This window comes from Dermacentor andersoni, chromosome 1, assembly GCF_023375885.2.
Source record: "Dermacentor andersoni chromosome 1, qqDerAnde1_hic_scaffold, whole genome shotgun sequence".
In the NCBI taxonomy this organism is placed as follows: Eukaryota; Metazoa; Arthropoda; class Arachnida; order Ixodida; family Ixodidae; genus Dermacentor; species Dermacentor andersoni.
Window position 1 is genome coordinate 360695407 of NC_092814.1, and position 20014 is coordinate 360715420.

At 47.3% G+C, this 20014-nt stretch overlaps 2 protein-coding genes and 1 non-coding gene across 3 annotated transcripts; 2 read left to right on the top strand and 1 right to left on the bottom strand.

Moving 5' to 3' along the window:
* Window positions 1-1543: 1543 nt before the first annotated feature.
* Window positions 1544-4612, top strand: LOC140215155 (uncharacterized). The gene is made up of 3 exons (XM_072285853.1): window positions 1544-1688; window positions 3149-3355; window positions 4119-4612. Exons 1-3 carry the CDS (start codon window positions 1667-1669, stop codon window positions 4589-4591), a joined length of 702 nt encoding a protein of 233 aa, XP_072141954.1. The 5' UTR covers window positions 1544-1666; the 3' UTR covers window positions 4592-4612.
* LOC126516820 (putative nuclease HARBI1) lies at window positions 4412-6285 on the bottom strand. The gene is made up of 3 exons (XM_050166922.3): window positions 5523-6285; window positions 5048-5256; window positions 4412-4956 (listed from the first exon to the last, which is right to left on the bottom strand). Exons 1-3 carry the CDS (start codon window positions 6102-6104, stop codon window positions 4629-4631), a joined length of 1119 nt encoding a protein of 372 aa, XP_050022879.1. The 5' UTR covers window positions 6105-6285; the 3' UTR covers window positions 4412-4628.
* Window positions 6286-9257: 2972 nt separating this feature from the next.
* On the top strand, window positions 9258-9330 carry TRNAR-CCG (transfer RNA arginine (anticodon CCG)). Its single transcript has one exon. It is a non-coding gene; the product is annotated as a tRNA-Arg (tRNA).
* The last annotated feature ends 10684 nt before the right edge of the window (window positions 9331-20014 follow it).

Below are 20014 nucleotides of genomic sequence, written 5' to 3' on the forward strand. Positions count from 1 at the left end.
GCAACTAGCAACAGTTAAAGATGTGCGAAGCAAGGCATAAGATAGATGTAAAACCATGAAGCGCGCGACGGCTGGTGCGATGATTTACCGTGGCACATAAAACCAACCAATTTCAGTTCTTGCAAACTTCAGTAGCTTTAACATACAACACAATGCGCTCGTGCAGTCGTGCTGCCTAGCTAGCCCAACGCGGTAAAGAAGCGGAAAACAGTATAAGCGGCAAACGGCATTCCGACCTTTAGCGAAATGCCTTTAAACCGCATGCTGCACTGCAGACGAACTTCGTCGCTCACACGTCTAACTACGATCGAGTGGAAAAAATCGAAGCGACAAAGGAAAGGATGAGAACAAGATATTTCCCGCCGAAGCGACGATCCATTGCTACCGTTGCTCCCGCTGATGAGGCTTTGCGGGGAATGATTAGAACCGTATCGCCGGCACGTTTTCGCAAGAAAATAAAACTCAGTTCCCTCCCACTCTGCGAAGAAGTATGACCAGCGAAGCTGTGTATGTGGGCGAATCGCACCTCCGCCGCGGGTCAGCCCGGCCTTGCGCTATCGTCGGGATAGGCCCACATATGTGAAGCTCTTAACGCCTGCGTCAGCTCTGCGGCGGGCCGGCCTGGCATCGCACTATCTTCGGGATCTTATTCTACACGTGGACACGATAGTGGGCAAACTAGGCCTTAGTGGCGTCGCTCTAAAAAAAAAAAAAAAAAAACACACACACCTCAGCCGTCAATATCGCCGCCCGGGATTTATTCACCATGGACCGTTACCATCGACACGGCTTCGCGAGCAGCTACAAAGGTGTTCGCTTTCGTTATCTTCCTTCCCTCGGCGGCAGCGCCTTTTCTTGATGCCAGCAACGCGCTAAATCTGCACCATCATTGCGTGATGCTTCTACGACCAAGCAAGCTTTCGGCGGCACATGTTCGCTGCTATATTCACACTAAACCTTTAGGCCCGTATTCAGAAACAGAACTTAAGTGGGGCGTCAATAAGTGCGGGAAAAGTACAAGTGTTAGGAAAGTTTTAGGAGAGTACTTCAAAAAGGACACTTAAGTATCACTTTTGAAAGTAACACTTTTCGAGTCAAGTATGTCGTCTGGTGCCGAGGATACGTAAATAATTTACGTCTACGATCGGTTCAATCGTAAAAAAAATAATTTTTGCTGCAGACTAATGCGGATATAAATCCTTCAGTGCTTGCTCGCGCATTCGTCTGAGTAAAATACAAAGAACGGTTTAGTTTTAGCGCTTTACTCAAACTCGTCTGGCCACAAGTTCACATTGGTTCTCGCAGCCACTGCGGTTCTGTGTGTCGCCGTCGCGACTGTTTCTTGGTTTTGCTGACGAAACAGTGCGGTGTTTTTGCGCAGTGTGTGTGCGTTACGTGTTTTGAACCCTAACGGACAATGGAGAAAAGGAAAACAAACTTTGCCGAAGAAGAACGCGCCGTGCTCCTGGAGCTTGTTTCGCGCCATCGCAGCGTGGTCGAGAACAAGAAAACGGACGCTGTATCCGTCAGTTGAAAACGGGAGTCATGGAAAAAAATCGAGGACGAGTTCAACTGCCGCCATAGCGTGACGCCGCGGACGTGGGGCCAACTTAAAAAGTGTTGGGAAAACCTCAAAGACAAGTGGCGCAGGTGTAACGCGCAAGACATGCGGGAGCGGTTTTCTACAGGTAAGCATTGCTTCCTGTGCAGTTACGACGTTATTGACGCAGATCCTCTTTCTGCGCATTGCATAGCGTTCAGCGACCTAAGTCGTTGGTTTAATTCGCCAAAATAAGTACATTTTGCGCCCGCGAACGTCTCGCAGCTTGAGGCCCGAATCTTTTTTTTTTTTTGTACCATTTGCGCTACGCACTAGCAGCGTCAAATGAAACTCGAACAGTGGAGCGTGTGGCCCAAGCATAAGTGAAGACATGGTGCGCGCCGTCCAGTCATCACCAGTGGCAGGCGCGCGCACCCGGCTTGGCCAAGCGCTATCGGCTCCCTCACGCCGGCCACCGTCGCGGCTCCCAGTGATACCACGCTGCGCAAGTTTTCCGATTGAAAGAATGAATCTGACTTACAAGCGGCAAACCACACGAGCGAATGCATCTCTAATGGTGACGGTGCAAAGTGCACCAGGTGCACCACTGTTATTAGTTTCATTTGACGCCGATAGCACTTACGCTTTCGGCGAACTGTGCGGCAATACTCGCCGTAAGCTGCAATATTTGAGGTTCTGTTTTCTTTTAGTTTTATTTTCTCCCTTTCAAACAGAACAGAAGCGAAAATATCTCACGATCGCGCAACGCCCAAACCTGGATGTGCGCGACTGTCGATTGTGATGACTGGACGGTGGACACTATATATATGCTTGCGCCACGCGCTCCACTGTCCAAGTTTCATTTTACGCTGATAGTACAGATATGATTCAGTGCCGAAATTACGGCATTTATTTGGCTGAGTGCTGCAATAAATTGCATGTAGTACAGAATGTAGTGTATGCCTATTACATTGTATACCTTCTTTCTTTGCACCCTCGTTCAACTTATGTCGTATTTTGTGATCGTGCACAAACTTGCTGCGCTCTAGAAAACAAGCGATATTGGGTGCTGCAATGGTATATTAGCACTTTCTAAAACGAGTGGATTTTCCCAACTAAGGCTTCAATTTCCGCGCCCTTGCTGTGTTTTTCCCTCCTTCTTTATTTGGAAAATATATGGCATTATATGTCAAATGGGTACCATGTAGTCATTGCATTGAAATGTTTTGTCACATTTGGCAGCATTGATAGACAAACTACGCTTCTCAAAGAGCGGTTTGTCCCTCGGAATTTACCGCTGCTTGGCCATCGAAAAAACAATAATAAGCTGGAGCAGCACAAAACCAGGGACATTCCCCTGCGGCGGATTATGCAGTGCTCTGGGAACAGCTAACACATAAGTCATGTGTGTCTCCGAATAAGCTATGGTATGGTGTGCCTTGACATTTCTTAAAGGTGCATATCTTGAACACCTGGCTGTGTTGCACACAGTCACAGCCAGCATAAAAAGCTTCAATTTATGTTTTCCTATGGTTGTGTAATCATTTCATGTGCTCTTGCGATATGTTAAACCTTGTCGTCGCACAAACTGCTTCCTTGCAATTCCAGGTGGCGGTACACCCTCACCTAGCCAAGCGACCGACGAGCTACAGCAAGTCGGAGCTATAGCGTCACACATGGCAGTTCGACTGTCCAATCCATTCGACAGCGACCGCAGCGGACATCACGCTGTGCCAGGCGAATCGCAGTCATGCCAAACCCAGTGCACACCTGCTGTCGTTGCACTACTGTCGCAGACGCAGAACGGGTCTCTAGGTGAGGCAAATGGTATTGTTTCTTATTTCTTTTTCCTTTTCCTGCCCAAATTTCATGTCATTTACGCTAAACTGTTCTTTTACAACAAAAATTACCGAAATTTCTTGAATGGCACAGCGAATCATGAGTACTACATAAATCATTATTACACTTTCATGCGTTATGTAACCATGTTTTGTGTGCTTATGTATTGTCACGTAGTTGTGACGGTGAAGAAAATAGTCGTGAAAGTGAGAAGGACGAAACTGATTCTTTAGTTGGCGAACCTGTGCCCACAAAAGGAAGTTACACTCGAAGCACAACGATAGCGGCGAATACAGTCGGCGATCGTCGAAATCTGATCAGCAGGTCAAGTGCGTCCGCTTTTATACACGAGTCACCCAACGTTCCAAAGTAATCGCTGGTGCTAACGTGTTACTACACAATTTTATTCGCGCAATAATGCAATAATAAATTGCCTTGAGCTGTTATACGTGGTGTCCTCAGTAGTTCACGCAAGCCCCAGTTGTCAATGTGACCAACCTGGAGATGAGGTAAAGCTAATCGAGAAGGAAACGAAAGGCGCTGAAACCCAGCTCGAAAAGCAACTATAGTTTCGCTGTACAGTTTGTATAACATATTCTCCCACTTAAATTGGCGACCTCGTGCACTATACAACCGCAGACCGTGTATAGGCATCAAGGTGTTCAGAGCATTGCAGAATGCTTAGTGTAGCAATGCAGGAGCCATCTTGCTTTGTGGTCACTTTCAACTCTTACTGCAGGTAGTCAAGACGCGGCTGATGAGCCCGACTACTGGTCATGGGATGATGCTGGAAGGCCACAAGCAGAACCTGAAACGAATGCTGCCCCATTACCGACCACCACAGAGAGCCGAGAGCTCGTTCACGGTACAGCAAGCCCAGATGCTGTTGTGACAGAGCCAGGTGCTGCCGCAACTTCAAGCGGTCCTGTGCCAGCTGGAACAAGACGCCCCGCGACAAGCAGCAGCCAGAGACAGACGGCGGTCGCCCTTGAACTGGCTGCCCGCCTCAGTGCCATCAAGGATGACCGTGAAGAAAAAAAAAAGGAACATTTATTGAAAACGAAATACATGCGCCTCGAGCACAAATACAAATCTTTGCATAGGCGAGCTGAACATGAGCAAACTATGCAGCTTCTTCGGCTTAAAGAAGCCAACCAAAAAACAAAAGCAGAAATTCTAAAGCTTCAGCTAGAAGCTTTGAAGAAAAAGTAAACGCCTTTGTTATTGCTGTGATTTTGTCTCATTCCATTTACGTAAAATACTGTGCGACTATGCGATCTCTGATCCTGAAACCACTTGCTGTGTCTGGCAACGGAGACATGCCTGGTGGCGTTGGTTGAAAGGAGGGAGTGGGAGCTTGCGAAGCGGCGTTGTGTGTTGCCTGGCATTGCGCAGGAGGTGGGACAGGGTCTCTCAGCAGGTGGCCGAAGTTGTGTAGTGCAGCACAAGCTGTGATGACGATGGGAACTGATCTTGTTTTTATCTGAAGAGTCATTTCAAGGCAAGGAAACCTTCGTTTCCATACTCCAAACGCCCTCTCAACACTGCAGCGAGTCCTGGAGTGGCACTTGTTGTACCTAAACAAAGCAGTTTTTCAATTAAGTCCTTATTTTCGAACATAATTGTTACTTGGCCGGATTTTATAGTAGTGTTGAAACTTCAAATCACCTGTGCTGAGGGCTGCTTTGTGTCTCTCGAAAAGGGGTCATGAGATAGGATCTGCAGGGGTACCCCTTGTCACCAAGTAGGATGCCAGGGACATTCCCTTCTTCGTACTGCACTCTGGCTCGACTATTATCGAAAATTCGGCTGTCATGTGCCGAGCCGGGCCAGCTGGCAACCACATCAAAAAATTGAAGCCGAGGCCCTGTGATTGCCTGCAAAACAAGCCACATATTCAGCTGTGTTTAAAAACGGCTAATAATACGTCACACGCATCCCCAGAATATTTCATTCCAAGTGCACTCAAAAGGTAAGGCACGAAATGTATAAACACCTCCTTGAGATTGCAGTTAGCTATTTGCAAAATGTGTGGTCATTTGGTATATGCCAAATCGGTAGCGTTGCTTATTGCACCATAATCTTTAGCCCCGACAGTTTCTCTCGCAGCTCCGTACATTGTACGACAGCGTAATAAACATACCTGGACATTGATGGAGAAGTACCCCTTTCGACAGCGAAAAACCTCCGCTTCATCTCCTCCGGGACTTCTGATGGGTACATGAGTGCAGTCAATGCACCCGCTCACACCAGGAAACCGTGCGATGGTGTAGAACTCCTCCATTACGGATGCCAAATCATTAGCATTTGGCAACTTCACGAGCTGCGGGAACAAAGTCTCGGCAATCATTCTTGACATTCGCGCAATTATTCGAGACACAGTTGCTTGCGAAACATTAACGAGGTCCCCGGTGACAACCTGAAAAGTTCCGGCGCCGTAGAATCGCAGCGCGATTAGCAGCTGGAGCAGCGGCGGCACGGGGTGACCGCGTTCGTTGTCTTTTGGGACCAGTGGCAGCATTTCCAACAGCCGTAGCACAGCTTGCTTGGAAAAGCGGTACCGCCACGAGAATTCTGCGTCGTTGTATACTTCCATTGGATTCTGTCGATCCTTAAGCCGTGGCCGTAATGGCGACACGTATCGGTATGCCTCATCCTCCGTAATACTGCGCACACGTCCGGCGAAATCGGCAAAGTCGGCGAGGCTGCCGTAGCAGGCGGCCATCTTGCTTGCTAGGCGAGAGTAGCGAAAGTCGCACTTAAGGTTGCCAATGACCGCACTTTACTTTCCGGCACTCAAGTGTCGATTAAAGTTTACCTTAAGTACAAGATTTGTCTATGAAACGCGTTAAGCATCGACCGGCTACTTAAGTCATAAGTTAAGGGTAAGTTCCGTTTGTGAATACGGGCCTTAAACTGCTTGCCTTCGACAAACTAGCGTGACTAAAAATAGAAAGCGGACAGGCCGCAAGGAACATGCTCACGGGGCCATACTACTGATGACCACCTCACAAAAGGCTAGGTGCGGTCAGATTGACTTTACAGGTTTGCAAGGGTTCATTTAACGGGCTCACTGATTTCAGGCTGCGAAGATATATGCACTGAAAGATAAGCAGGGTAATATCCTCAGCAATCTCGAAGATATAGCAAAGAAGCGGAAGAATTCTATACTGACCGAATTCGATAGGTCCATTAGAAACAGTAATGAACAGGTTACAGAAACTCATGAGAAGTAAATTCATAGAATAAAGATGCGTTGGATCGCATACGGCAGACATTATCAGCTCCTGACTGGAAGGTTACCATTATCATTGAAAAGGAAGGTGTACAATCAGTGCATTTGGCCAGTGCTCACATATGGGGCAGAGACTTGGAGACTGACAAAGAAGTTTGAGAAGAAGTTAAGGAGCACGCAAAGAGCGATGGAACGAAGATTGCTAGGCATTACGTTAAGAGACAGTAAGAGAGCGCTTTGAATCAGAGAGCAAATGGGTATAGACGATATTCTAATTGACATAAAGAGAAAAAAATGGAGCTGGGCTGGTCATGTAATGCGCCGGTTAGATAACCGTTGGACCATCAGGGTTACAGAATGGATACCAAAAGAAGGGAAACGCAGTCGAGGATGGCAGAAGACTAGGTGGAGCGATGAAATTAGGAAATTCGCGGGCGCTAGTTGGAATCGGTTGGCGCAGGACAGGGGTAATTGGAGATCGCAGGGAAAGGCCTTCATCCTGCAGTGGACAAAAACAGGCTGATGAGGATGATGACTGCCGGGCTATTTGGTTCATTATCACAGAAAGAATAGCGCTTCAAGTTGTTAGCGCAGTGTGTATGTGGTTCCTCCTTTGTGTCCCGTCTTGAAGCGCTGTTCTTTCCGCGACTTCACAGACGTTCTTTTTCTGCGTCAGTTACGCTATCCAAGAGCGTTTAATTGGAAACTTTTCGTTCGCATAGCTCTTACAGCAGCACGTTTAATCAAAATTTCTTCGCTCGGCTAGATAGTCTCGAGGACGGACTCCAAGCTACCTATTTTCTTTAGCCACCTAAGATCAATTATTGAAAGCTTATTTAACATAGCTTTGTTAATTACGCACACAACTTCTCAACGTACTCCGCTTTTAGAGTTAACCAATCTGAACACTTGACTGACAAAATGATGTCACCGATATTGTGTATTGGTTTAATAGTTTTGTTTGGTGCAGTTAAAAACAGCCGGCGTATTGATCGCACACTAGGCTTCTTATAAAGCAAGTTTGAAAGCTTGGACAGGTTATCTTGGCGCAAATGAAGTTCGTGAGCTTAAACGCATGTGTCCAACCGTGTATTTAGGCCTTTAACACCGATTCTTCTACATTATACAAGAAGCACCTCAGCGCACAAGGTGTGCGAGAACATTGTGTGGTGTGCTCTCCCAATTGGATTTCTGAGCGTTGGTGGCATCAGGCTCGGTTTCCTGGCATCAAGAATAAAGACAGCTGCCTGGGGGAAGGCGTTGGATACATTTTCAGTACTTTGTAATACATGGATCAGCGCGGACATGTGCGTTAGAACGAAAAGTACTTAAGTATTAAGATGAGGGTTTTGCTGCATATATTTTGGATGTCTAATGTTACCATCTAAAGAAGAAAATACTGTGATTTTCTGACAATTAATGCTGACTTACATACAATCACGTGAAATGTGAGCTCCGACACAGTACCCGTGTTGGAACTGGCCCCTGGACAACAGGGCTACATTGAGGCACGAAATACTGGTTTAATAAATACCAGCAACCTGAAAGTGTTTAGCTCTTGAGTTTTTGTTATGTTTTTATCTGTTACAGTCAATACAGTCTTGGGGGCTCCTTTTACCACGCGCATTATATTTCCGCTAATATTTAAAGCAACAATGCATTATTTTTTTCTTTTTTTGAGTGAGCTTCCTTGAGCGTCTCACCACTGTTCCAAAGTTGCAGCTTGGTTCAAGACACGCCTGTATGTATTTCAAATTTCGCATTACAGAATATCGTAATCGTCGGTGAATTTTTATGTATTACATATGTGTGTTGCAATAAAATTAGTGGGCAGGCAAGACCTTGTGTCCTAAATTTATGAAATACTGGTAGAAGAAGAGAAGTGGTAGATACTCTGGAAACATATGGAGATGTCTACTGAAGTTAGCGATGCTCATCTAGCAACGTCTGGCATTTTCTGGCGCATTAAATTAAATATCGCTGAATGCTCCTAATTAATTGTCTAGTGGTTATTTGCGGACGTCGTCAGAGCTCGAGAGATCCCGTGTTTCGCAATGACTTCGGTTTTCCTCCATAGCGCTTCAGCGCCAATATGGGGGAATATTAAATGAAGACGGCTGGGAGAAGCCAAAGCTCAGACTGGACCGAGCAAGAAGAAAAAGTTTATTAGCAACTGCTCCACCACGGAGGAGCGCAACACAAACAAACGACAAAGACTCTGGCTAAAGTCCTCGTTGAATAAGTTTCTTTCTTTTCTTCTTCGTCTCGAAAACAGCTTCTGGGGGCGCATCTGCGGAAGCTTACTGTACAACTGATACCGCATGAAACAAATATTTATTTCATGGTATGTTGCGCCGGATATCAATTTTAGTTCATCCTGTTATGGACAAAGCTTCATCTTTCTTTCTGAGCAACTTCCGGCCGCGGCGGCCGCATTTCAATGGGGGTGAAGTGCAAAAACACCCATGGCCCCGTAGATTGGGGGGCAGGTTAAAGATCCCCTGGTGGCCAAAATAATTACGGCGTGCTCCATTATTAAATCCTAGTTTTCGTGCGTAAAACGCCAGAATTATATCCATATTGTTTTTCTTTTCACTCATGAAGCTTTGCTGTTTATGGCCAGTGAAGCTACCGGTTCTGTGTGTCCGCGTGGCCTAATGGATAAGGCGCCTGATTCCGGATCAGGAGATTGCAGGTTCGAGTCCTGTCGCGGACGTGATATTTTTTTTTTGCTTGTTGCTACATGGTACAGACAACAAAATTGGGCGAGGGCACAATGGTATTCTAATTCATTATTATTACATTCAGAAACAGAGCTGTACGAAGAGGCAGCCTGTCCCACGGCACTACAAACAAGTGGTGGCGAATCCAGTAGGGGGGCCCTCCCCTGCCCCCACCCCGAGGCTTGCCGTGACTTCAAAGCTCACAACACTCGTGCAGAGGGTCCAGAGGGGCCCCCACCGATTTAAGAATGTCCTGCTAAAGACCTGTTGCTGAAGAACTACTATCTGTTATGTCATAAGTTAGCCAACACACAGTTCTCAAATGTCTTCGTGCACAAATTCTACGGGATCCAAAAGCATGCGCATATTTTTCTAGTATTGAATTATGAAACAAAATATCACTCGCATCATCACCTTGAGAAGTGTCAAAAACGTTTTCAGCAAGGTAGAACTTGGGAGCTCTTGTTTTGGCGACGCCAGGAATCCAGCAAAATGACTGCAATTGCACCAAATCAATGCAGTTTTCTAGGTTTCTGTGAAACACAGAAGAACAGGTAGAAAAAGGGCACGAGGAACCATTCAATATATTTGCCAACGCAGACGAAAGGTAGTCCGAGTCCGGATGTCCTGACCCCATCCGACATTCTTTCCTCGAAGCAAGCCCCCAATCCTTTCTGCTGCTCACCATTTACAAACAAAGTGGCTTCATTGGCAAACTGGAGCCTTCTCGGCGACTACAATTCTTCACTCAAACGACATCTACAGGAAGCGCCGTGCAAAGCGCGCTTGGGCCCGTGTTCTGCAACGATTCGGTTTCCGAAGAATTCGCTTTGCGAGCAGCGATTGGTAGCCGCCAGGGTGACGCCGTCGCCTCCGGGCGCGGATTTGTCGTCTGCTACGAAGCGAAGTGGCGTTAGGTGCTTCCGCGTGATCCGAAGCGCCGTGTGCCGTGTGCACAGCCTGTGCGTGCAGTGTAGACGCCCGAGATCGCAGTTCAGAGCAAAATGGCGGCGATGGCTGTCCCTGTGGCGCCTGTGTTGGTGCTTTCAGTGAGCCTAGTGATTTAGTGATTCAGGAGGCGATTCAGGCTCTCCAAAGAGACAGTGCGCCGCCTGTGCGAGGAGCCCGAGGTTGTTTTGGGACCGCAACGCACCAGTGGCATTGATACTGCGGTCAAAGTACTGTGCGCATTATAATTTCTTTTGCAACTGCAAGTTTCCAACAGCGCGTAGCCAATGGGGAAACTGTCGCCCTGTCCCAGCCGTCAGTCATCCGCAGCATTTTTTTTTCAATCGCTAAAGCCACAACAACCGTCTCCAAAGCGGTGGGTGAAATTTTCTAAGACGACAATGAAGCAACGGTTTCTCGCACACGGCAAGCTCCTTGGCGTCGTCGGCTGTGTTGACAGGACACTGATCGCCATCGTCCGGCCGCTTGAACTGAGCCCTGCGAAAACTGAGGCGTACTGGAGCCGTAAGTGATACTACGCCCTGAATTGAATGGTGGCAAGTAGTGAACAATTTCAGGGACGATCCTTGGCCGAAATCGTTAGCGGGCCCGTTTAAAGTGAACATGGAAGACGCGCGCAATTAGTAGCGTGATGTCGAGTCCCTATGGGTGGAGCCGGACGATGCAGCATAGGCTTGCAAAAGACGGAGGGAAAATAATCCCCTCTCGCTTAGTTAGAAATGCAATATACCCAAACTTGTTTGCGGTTCAAATATTGCGCATAATCCGGCCAATGCTATCCAAATAATGCGTTTATGGCCGCGTACGTACGTGTACTTGCATTCTAGACGAGTAGCTGTGTTTCGAGCCTAGAGAGTATGAAGCGTGTGGTATCAGGAACTACATATGCAAATGACATGTGAATGACAGTGTGAAAATTATGAATACATCTTTTTGCATAGCTTCCAAAAGACGTAGAAATTGCACACAGACTAGCGTATGTCATCACTAGTATATATTGCCACGTTATATAATATGGAGATATCCGCACAAGCTATCCGTGTTCTGCAAAATACACTTTTTATTGGTGTTGCCTTCCTTAAACAATGTGTAACAGAAGCTGCACGCTTAAAATACTTTTTGACTCTCCCGCAGGTGTGTGACGCAGACCTAAGGATCGTGGCCATAGATCCTCGCACGCCAGAGTCATGTCACGATTCCTCCGTCTGGAGACACTCGGCAGTTAGGCGCCGCCTGACTGGTGGCCCTTTGAATGACGAGGAGTTCTTGCTTGGTAAGTGCAGCAGTGATAGTGCCAATTTCACGTAGTTGTGTAGATGCGATACGGATAGGAGGACTTTTCATACTAATATAAAATGGGAACTTTAAGTCGTGCTATAAACAGAGCACTAACATGTTTACCTTTCATTTATGCCCTGCATCAGCCAGGCATTTCCGTGCTGCTGTACATGTTTTTTCGCTCTGTTTGCAGATGATGATATGTGGTGTTTAATGGCGCAAGGGCCAGGTGTGGCCAAAGAGCGCCATGACAAGTGGTGATGTTGACGATGTATTATGGAGATGTGACTTGGCTGTAAAGTGGCCTAAATATAGTTGCTGTAAAGTGCATAAAATCTACGTGATATAAAATTATGGCGATGACTAATGAAAAATACTATGAACATTAAAATCCATCGTAAAAGAATGACATAGAATTGAAAGTATATGAGATGGTTAAAATAGCTGGAGCACTGTTGCCTCGCCGGAGCCCTTGAAACACAAGGGCCTAGAGGCACGTGCTATACGAAAGAACTATCACAGCGCCATCCTCTGAAGAGAGGAGGCGCTACGAACGTGTGGGGCTAACAACATGCAATACAACATCTTTCAGATAACTTAAAAGTGAATTGGTGTCAAATAGCGGTTCTGGGCCGAGTAACATTAATGGGTGAAGGGGAATGTGCTGCCGATATGCTAAGGGAAAATGTCTCTTTCTCTCAGATTCGGCTTCCCGACACTCCAGGAGGACGTGGAGTACGGTCAGCCTCTCCCCGCATCTACCACAGGCTGGAGGCTCACTTCCGGTTAGTAGAAAATTATGTGTGCCAAACGTGTGTCCTATTCTGAGACGACAGAATAGGACATCTGTTCGGCGCGATTTTGTAGTAGAGGGCCAGAATCCTAACTGTGGTTTTATCAGGTGGAGCTTATTATCTGTTTCCGCGTCCCACATGCGTTGCCAGTGGTCTCGCAATCTCCTTCGCAAGAAAGGCCTCAGATCTGTGACAGGCACCTCAGCGGTAGGGTTAACGGCTTGCGATGCTATAGACGTGGCCATCTCGTCCGCCAGAACGTTGCCTTCAATTCCCCTGTGGCCAGGTACCCAGCATATTATGATATGCTGCTTAGATGAGTACGCTTTACACAAGACGGAATAGAGCTTATTAAATACGGGATTTTTATGTTTGCCGATTGTGGTTAAGGCCTTCACGACGCTTAGGGAGTCTGTATAGATCGCTGCTTTTGGAAGTTTCGATTTTCTTATATGCTTCACAGCAGAGAGTAATGCGTAGGCCTCGGCCGTAAATATGCTTGTTTCCGGATGCAGTACGTCGGATTCCGAGAGGGATGGGCCGACGGCTGCATAGGATACCCCGGCATTTGATTTCGAAGCGTCTGTGTAGAACTCTGCACAGGAATGCTTGTGCTGGAGTTCCAGGAAGTGCATTTTGATTTCGGCCTCAGGAGCGTGCTTTGTAACTTGAATAAAAGATGTGTCGCATTGTACCAGCTGCCACTCCCAAGGAGGTAGCAGCTTGGCTGGATGCAATAGGCGAAGCTCGAGGAGTGGAACATGCATTTCTGCACTAAGCTCCCTCACTCGAAGCGAGAAAGGCTTTCTTACAGAAGGATGATTATGGAATAGTGTAGTGCAGGTCATATCGTTAACAGTGTTAAAACATGGATGTTGATGATTGGAGTGTATTTTTAGGAAATATGTCAAGCTGATGTAAGTTCTCTGTAGATGGAGCGACCATTCATTTGATTCCGCGTATAAGCTTTCAATCGGGCTTGTTCTGAAAGCACCAGTGGCTAAGCGGATACCTAGATGGTGGACAGGATCTAGGATCTTTAGTGCGCTCGGAGCGGCTGAGTTATATACGACGGCGCCATAGTCCAATCGTGATCGAATTAGGCTCCTATAAACGTTCATCAGACACTTCCTGTCGCTACCCCATGTTGAGTGGGATAGAATTTTAAGTAGGTTCATTGTCCTTAGACATTTTTCTTTAAGATATTTAATGTGCTGTATAAAAGTAAGCTTGGAGTCTAGTATAATACCTAGAAATTTGTGTTCTTTGTTGATAGGTATTTGACGTCCACAGACTTGAACACAAGGATCTGGAACCAGGCCTCTCTTTCTAGTAAAAAGAACACAGGAACTTTTGTGGGGGTTGATTTTGAATCCGTTTTCGTCTGCCCACTTGGAAACCTTGTTCAAGCCCTGCTGTACCTGTCTCTCGCATACTGTGAGGTTGCAGGATTTGAAGCCTATTTGTATATCGTCTACGTATACAGAATAAAAGATGGCCGGTGGCAGTGAAGCACGTAGTGTGTTCATCTTAACGATAAAGAGAGTGCAACTCAGCACGCCTCCCTGGGGTACACCAGTTTCCTGCGTAAAAGGACGTGAGAGTGCATTACCAACTTTTACTCGGAAGGTACGATTTGACAAATAGCTTTCGATAGTGTTCAGCATATTTCCACGGATGCTCATTCCCGACAAGTCTCGCAAGATCCCGTAACGCCATGCTGTGTCATACGCCTTCTCCATGTCGAGGAATATTGATAGGAAAAACTGTTTATGAACAAATGCATCGCGGATATTTCCTTCAATGCGCACAAGGTGATCGGCAGTCGATCGTCCTTCTCTGAATCCACACTGATTGGGATCGAGCATATTGGCGAGTTCTAGGAAGTGTATAAGTCTGCGATTAATCATTTTTTCGAAAAGCTTACAGAGACAATTTGTAAGAGCTATCGGTCGGTAACTTGCCGCCAAGGAAGGGTCTTTACCCTCCTTAAGAACAGGGACCACAATCGCTTCTTTCCATGAGGGTGGGAGGTATCCCGCAGCCCATATAGTGTTGAAAAGTGTGAGAAGTGTAAGTTGTGTGTCAGCATGTAAGTTTCTGATCATGTCATACATGACTCGGTCAGGTCCCGGTGCAGTGCTTTTGCATGTGTTCAATGCAGCTCTCAACTCGGCGACACTGAAGGGCTGGTTATACGGTTCATTCTCTCTGGATTTTCGTAAGAATGGCTTGCGTTCTTCTATTTCTTTAAGTTTCAAAAAGGATTGGGAATAGTGAATTGAGCTCGACACGTGCTCAAAGTGCTCCCCAAGTGAGTTCGCCTGGTCTTGTAGGGTATCGCCTTCTGTGTTTACCAAAGGGAGTGCATGTGCTTGTCGCCCTCTTATCCTATTGACCCTGTTCCAGGCTTTCGCCTCATCTCTGAACGAGTTTATACTCGATAGAAACTTCTGCCAACTTTCTCGTCTGGCCTGTCGGCGGGTTCGCCTGCCTTCGGATTTTACTTTTTTAATGTTGACTAGATTCTCTGCAGTGGGAGAAGCGCGTAGCAACCCCCACGCCCTGTTCTGTTTTTTACGAGCGATCCTACAATCGTCGTTCCACCATGCGACACGTCGTTTGCAGGCCAAGCCTTTTACTTCTGATATGCATTTAAATGCGACATCTATTATGAATGCTGTAAAAAACTCGACTGCAGCGTCAATTCCGAACGAAGACAGGTCAGCCCATGAGATACTAGTTGGAGATCGAAATTTCTCCCAATCAGCTGTCTCAATCTTCCACCTAGGAGCGTATGGTGGATATTCGTTTTCTTTATATGATCTTAGCAGTATAGGGAAGTGGTCGCTACCGTAAGGGTTGTCGGTAACTTCCCATTCAAGTTCAGGCAGTACAGACGGGGAGACTATACTAAGATCTATTGACGAAAAGGATCGGTTTGCAAGAGAGTAATATGTGGGTTCTTTCTTATTGAGAAGGCACGCTCCAGAAGAAAAAAGGAACTGTTCAACAAGGCGACCTCGCGCATCTATACGAGAGTCGCCCCACTGGGAGCTGTGCGCATTGAAATCGCCAAGAACAGCATAAGGTTCTGGCAATTGATCGATCAAGGAGTGAAATTCATATTTGTTCAGTTGGTAATGCGGGGGTATGTAAATTGAGCAAATGGTGATGAGTTTGCTTAGTAGGACAACTCGAACCGCCACTGCTTCAAGGGGCGTTTGTAGCTGTAAAGGTTGACACGCAATACTTCTATGAATAAGAATCGCAACACCACCCGATGATGCGACGGCATCATCGCGATCTTTGCGAAACGTAACATACGCACGGAGAAAGTTTGTGTGTTTAGATTTTAAGTGTGTTTCCTGTAAACACAGCACTTTTGGATTATGTTTGTGGATGAGTTCTTGCAAATCATCAAGGTTTCTAAGGAGACCTCTGATGTTCCACTGAATGATTTGTGTATCCATGTTTAAGGTAAATTGGTGCTGTGTTTACGGAAATTGAGTGGATGCCTTATATTGCAGAGCCCTTTCGAGGCCCTGTAATAGGTGTTTTGTTCTTTCTGAAGCGTTCGAGCGATTCTCGACGCTCCTTAGGCGTTTGGTGCGCCTTGGGGACAGGTGTAGTGTCCATTGCCTCGTGTGAGACGCCGGACAAGTGCTCTTGCGAGCGAGAGGTTTTCAGAGGGAGTCCCGCCTTGGAGGGCAAGACCCCTGCGCCCACCAGCCCGGAGGTCGATGGGGCTCCCAGAGGGATTTGGCTGCGCTGGCCGTTGCCAGCGCTGGAAGGGGCCTCGGAGGCTGGGGCAGCCTCGGCTGCGCCCACCTTCGGGGTCGATGATCCCTCATTCTGGGTTGACGGAGCAGCACTATCTGCATCCGCCAGGGGGGCGGATGGCGTCACTGCCGGCTCACTGGGTGTGGGACGGACAGCCGCCGGAGACCGTTGTGGCGCTGCCCCCTGACGCGCCACTTCGGCAAAAGTGTTCTTTGGCAGGAAAGATACCCGCCTGCGTGCCTCTTTGAAACTTATGTTTTCTTTTACTTTAATCGTAACTATTTCCTTCTCTTTCTTCCAAGATGGGCACGACCGCGAGTATGCAGCATGCTCGCCTTCACAGTTTACGCAGCGGAGAGAGTTTTCACAAGATTCAGAAGTGTGCTCATTAGCACTGCATTTAGCGCAGGTTTGGCGGCCTCGGCAGCTCTGAGAGCTGTGACCGAAACGCTGACATTTGAAGCAACGCAGAGGATTAGGGATATATGGCCGAACACGGAGCTTGATATACCCGGCCTCGATGGACTCGGGCAGGACACTTGTGCCAAAAGTTAGTATCAGATGTTTGGTCTGTATTTCCTTGTTGTCACGCCTCATCTTAATTCGCTTAACGTTGACGACGTTCTGCTCACTGAAGCCCTCCAAGAGCTCAGCCTCAGTCAGCTCCAAGAGATCATCATCGGAGACTACGCCACGGGTGGTATTCATAGTACGATGCGGAGTTACTGTCACTTTGGCGTCGCCAAATGATACTAGGTTCGGTAGGTTCTCATATTGCTTCTTGTTCCGGAGCTCCAAGAGGAGATCACCGCTTGCCATTCTGGATGCTTTGTAACCTGTACCAAAAACTTGGGTGAGAGACTTGGACACGAGAAATGGTGAGATTGTTCGTACGGGTTTGTTTGGTGTTTCGGAGTGGACTACGTGGAAGCGTGGAAAAGTTTCTTTTTGACGGGCGAAAAATTCTAAGACATCATCGGTGCGCCCCCTCTTCAGGGAGCGATCAGGTAGTAGGGGAAAGGAAGTAGCCATAGGAGATTGTAATTTCGGCAGTAACGCCAGCCACCCACCGTGGAGTCCTACAAGGGGGCGCTGCAGGGCGTGTGAGACACGGCCTGCAAGCGCCAGCTGTACATTACCACTATAACCAAATATGAAATAACCTAGGTTGGCTATTCACACAAGGTTAACCCTTGCTGCCTGGAAAAATTGGAAGTAAACGGAAGCTAGGAGAAGACAGCAAAGATGAAAAGTAAGAGAAAGGCGAAGGTTGGAGGGAGAGAGAGACAGGAAAAGGCAACTACCGATTTCCCCCGGGTGGGTCAGTCCGGGGGTGCCGTCTACGTGAAGCCGAGGCCAAAGGGGTGTGTTGCCGCCGCCGAGGGGCCGTAAAGGTCCAAACACCCGGCATTGGCTCAACCCCCAGGATCCCCTTTTCCCCGGACACGGCTAAGCCGCGCACGGCTACACGCGGGAGGGTCCAACCCTCGTGTGCTCGGGTACGTGGTGTCGCAACGCACCAAACGCCTGCTTGCGCAGACGCCCCTGCGGGGTCTGTTTGCAGAGCTTCTTATCAACATTTCCATGCTAAAACATTGAGATTTACATACTTTCAACACCCGTGTACTTAGATTTAGGTGCACGTTAAAGAAACCCAGGTGGTCGAAATTTCCGGAGTCCTCCACTACGGCGTGCCTCATAATGAGAAAGTGTTTTGGCACGTAAAACCCTATAATTCATTTTAAGGAATAGGTTTCGTTAATGCAGGAGATTCGGGGTACCCTCTCGATCCCTGGCCGCTCACTCCTGTGCCTGGTCACCCTACGCGTCTGACAACAGAGGGGCGCTATACATCAAGAATGCGGCTGAACAGGCGGAGTGTTGCAGTTAGGCATAATGTTGGGCTAGCTGGAATAAACGGGACGCATTACAAAGCGGTGGGAATTATATACTCTGTTTTTGTGCGAGCTTGGCGGCGTCCACCTCGACGCCCTCTCGCCGTCCACTCATCAAGCCGCGAGAAAAGTATTTTTTTTCCAGTGAAATAAATTCGAGCGGGTTGGTATGGAATCATGTCACTAAAAGGCAGCAATGCAAACCCAGGCAAGAGTAACGAAAAGGGCAAGACAGACGCCGCCGATCGTCTCACCCTTTTCATCTTTCTCGGCATTCTTATTATTTTTTTCGTATTTGCATGTCGGTATTACGTTGTCATAAAGCTTTTTTCTTCCTCCATGCAGCCAGCCCGCCAACACACCCTCATGAAACGAGGGATTCAGCTGACATTAAACTATAGCTAGGACTAATTCGCTTCCAGGCCTCCTGTAATACAGCATCACTTTTACTCTTGACTTGTATTCCAGCCGTAAATGCGTCAGCATACCCATAACTAGATCATTCAGACTCTGCCGTTCAGCACCTAGCGCAAAAGCTTGCACACACACACACACACACACACACATATTATATATATATATATATATATATATATATATATATATATATATATATATATATATATAAATATATATACATATATATATATATATATTGACACGTGCACTGCTTTATCGGGCGACCACTTCTCAACACCTTACAAATGTTATCGCACAGCGCAGGACGCGCCTGCATGTAAGTTTCTGGAATAATATCGATGGTTCCATCGGCTGTCTTTCCCCGCAACTTGTGTAATCTGATTGCATGTATGCGCGACGCGAATAGTGTAGAACTGTGGAAGACACGCGTGTCCCAGCGGTTACTCTGGAACATTCGACCACTGATCTACAAAAGCCGACGCGCTTGACCCGCTGTTCAGATTTTCGACGATCGCCGACTGTGTTCGCCGCTATCATTGTGCGTTAAGTGTAGCCTGTCTTTGAGGGCACAGGTTCCCCCAATAAAAGCTAGTTTTGTCTTTCACAGTATCGCTACTTTGTCACTATCACGTGACATCTGGTGGAGGTGCTTTTCGTCCATGTACCGGACACCCCCGACAAGCAGTGATCCAAGCCCGGACCGGAAAGAGAGCACCAACGTAGTCCCGGACCATCGAGCAAGCCGTCGTCTACAACAGCTGCCCCCGGAGCATGGACCTGAGAAGACCAAAAAGATTGCGGCCAAGACAACCACAATTGCAGCCCCAGTGTCACCCGTCGTAGTTCAACAACCCAGAGAACCCCTACCTTCCGTGGAGCTACGTCGGAGGATCCAGAAACCTGGCTCGAAACCTTCGAAAGGATCTTGACCTTCAATAACTGGACATCTTAGGATAAGCTACGACATGTGTACTTCTCCTTGTAAGATGCCGCGAGACTTAGTTCGAGAACCGGGAGTCCACCCTTGCAACATGGGACCTGTTCCGCAGTAACTTCCTGAGGACGTTCATGAGCGTTGTCCGAAAAGAAAGGGCCAAAGTTGATGATGTGTGATGATGATGTGTTGTGTTTAGTGGCGCAAGGGCCAGGTTTGGCCAAAGAGCGCCATGACAAGTGTTAATGTTGACGATGTATTATGGAAGATGTGACTTGGCTGTAAAGTGGCCTAAAAATATTCGCTGTAAAGTGCGTAAAATCTACCTGCTATAAAATTATGGCGATGATTACGGACGAATACTGTGACCATTAAAATCCATCGTAGGAAAATGATGCAAAATAAACATATATAGGATGGTAAAATCACTTGGAGCACTGCTGCCTCGTCAGAGCCCTTGAAACACAAGGGCCTAGAGGCATGTGCTATACTTAAGAGCTATCGCAGCGATATCCTCTGAAGAGAGGACCTGCTACGAACATGTGGGGTTAAAAACATGGAAGACAACATCTCTCAGAAAATTTAGGACTGCGTTGGCGTCAAA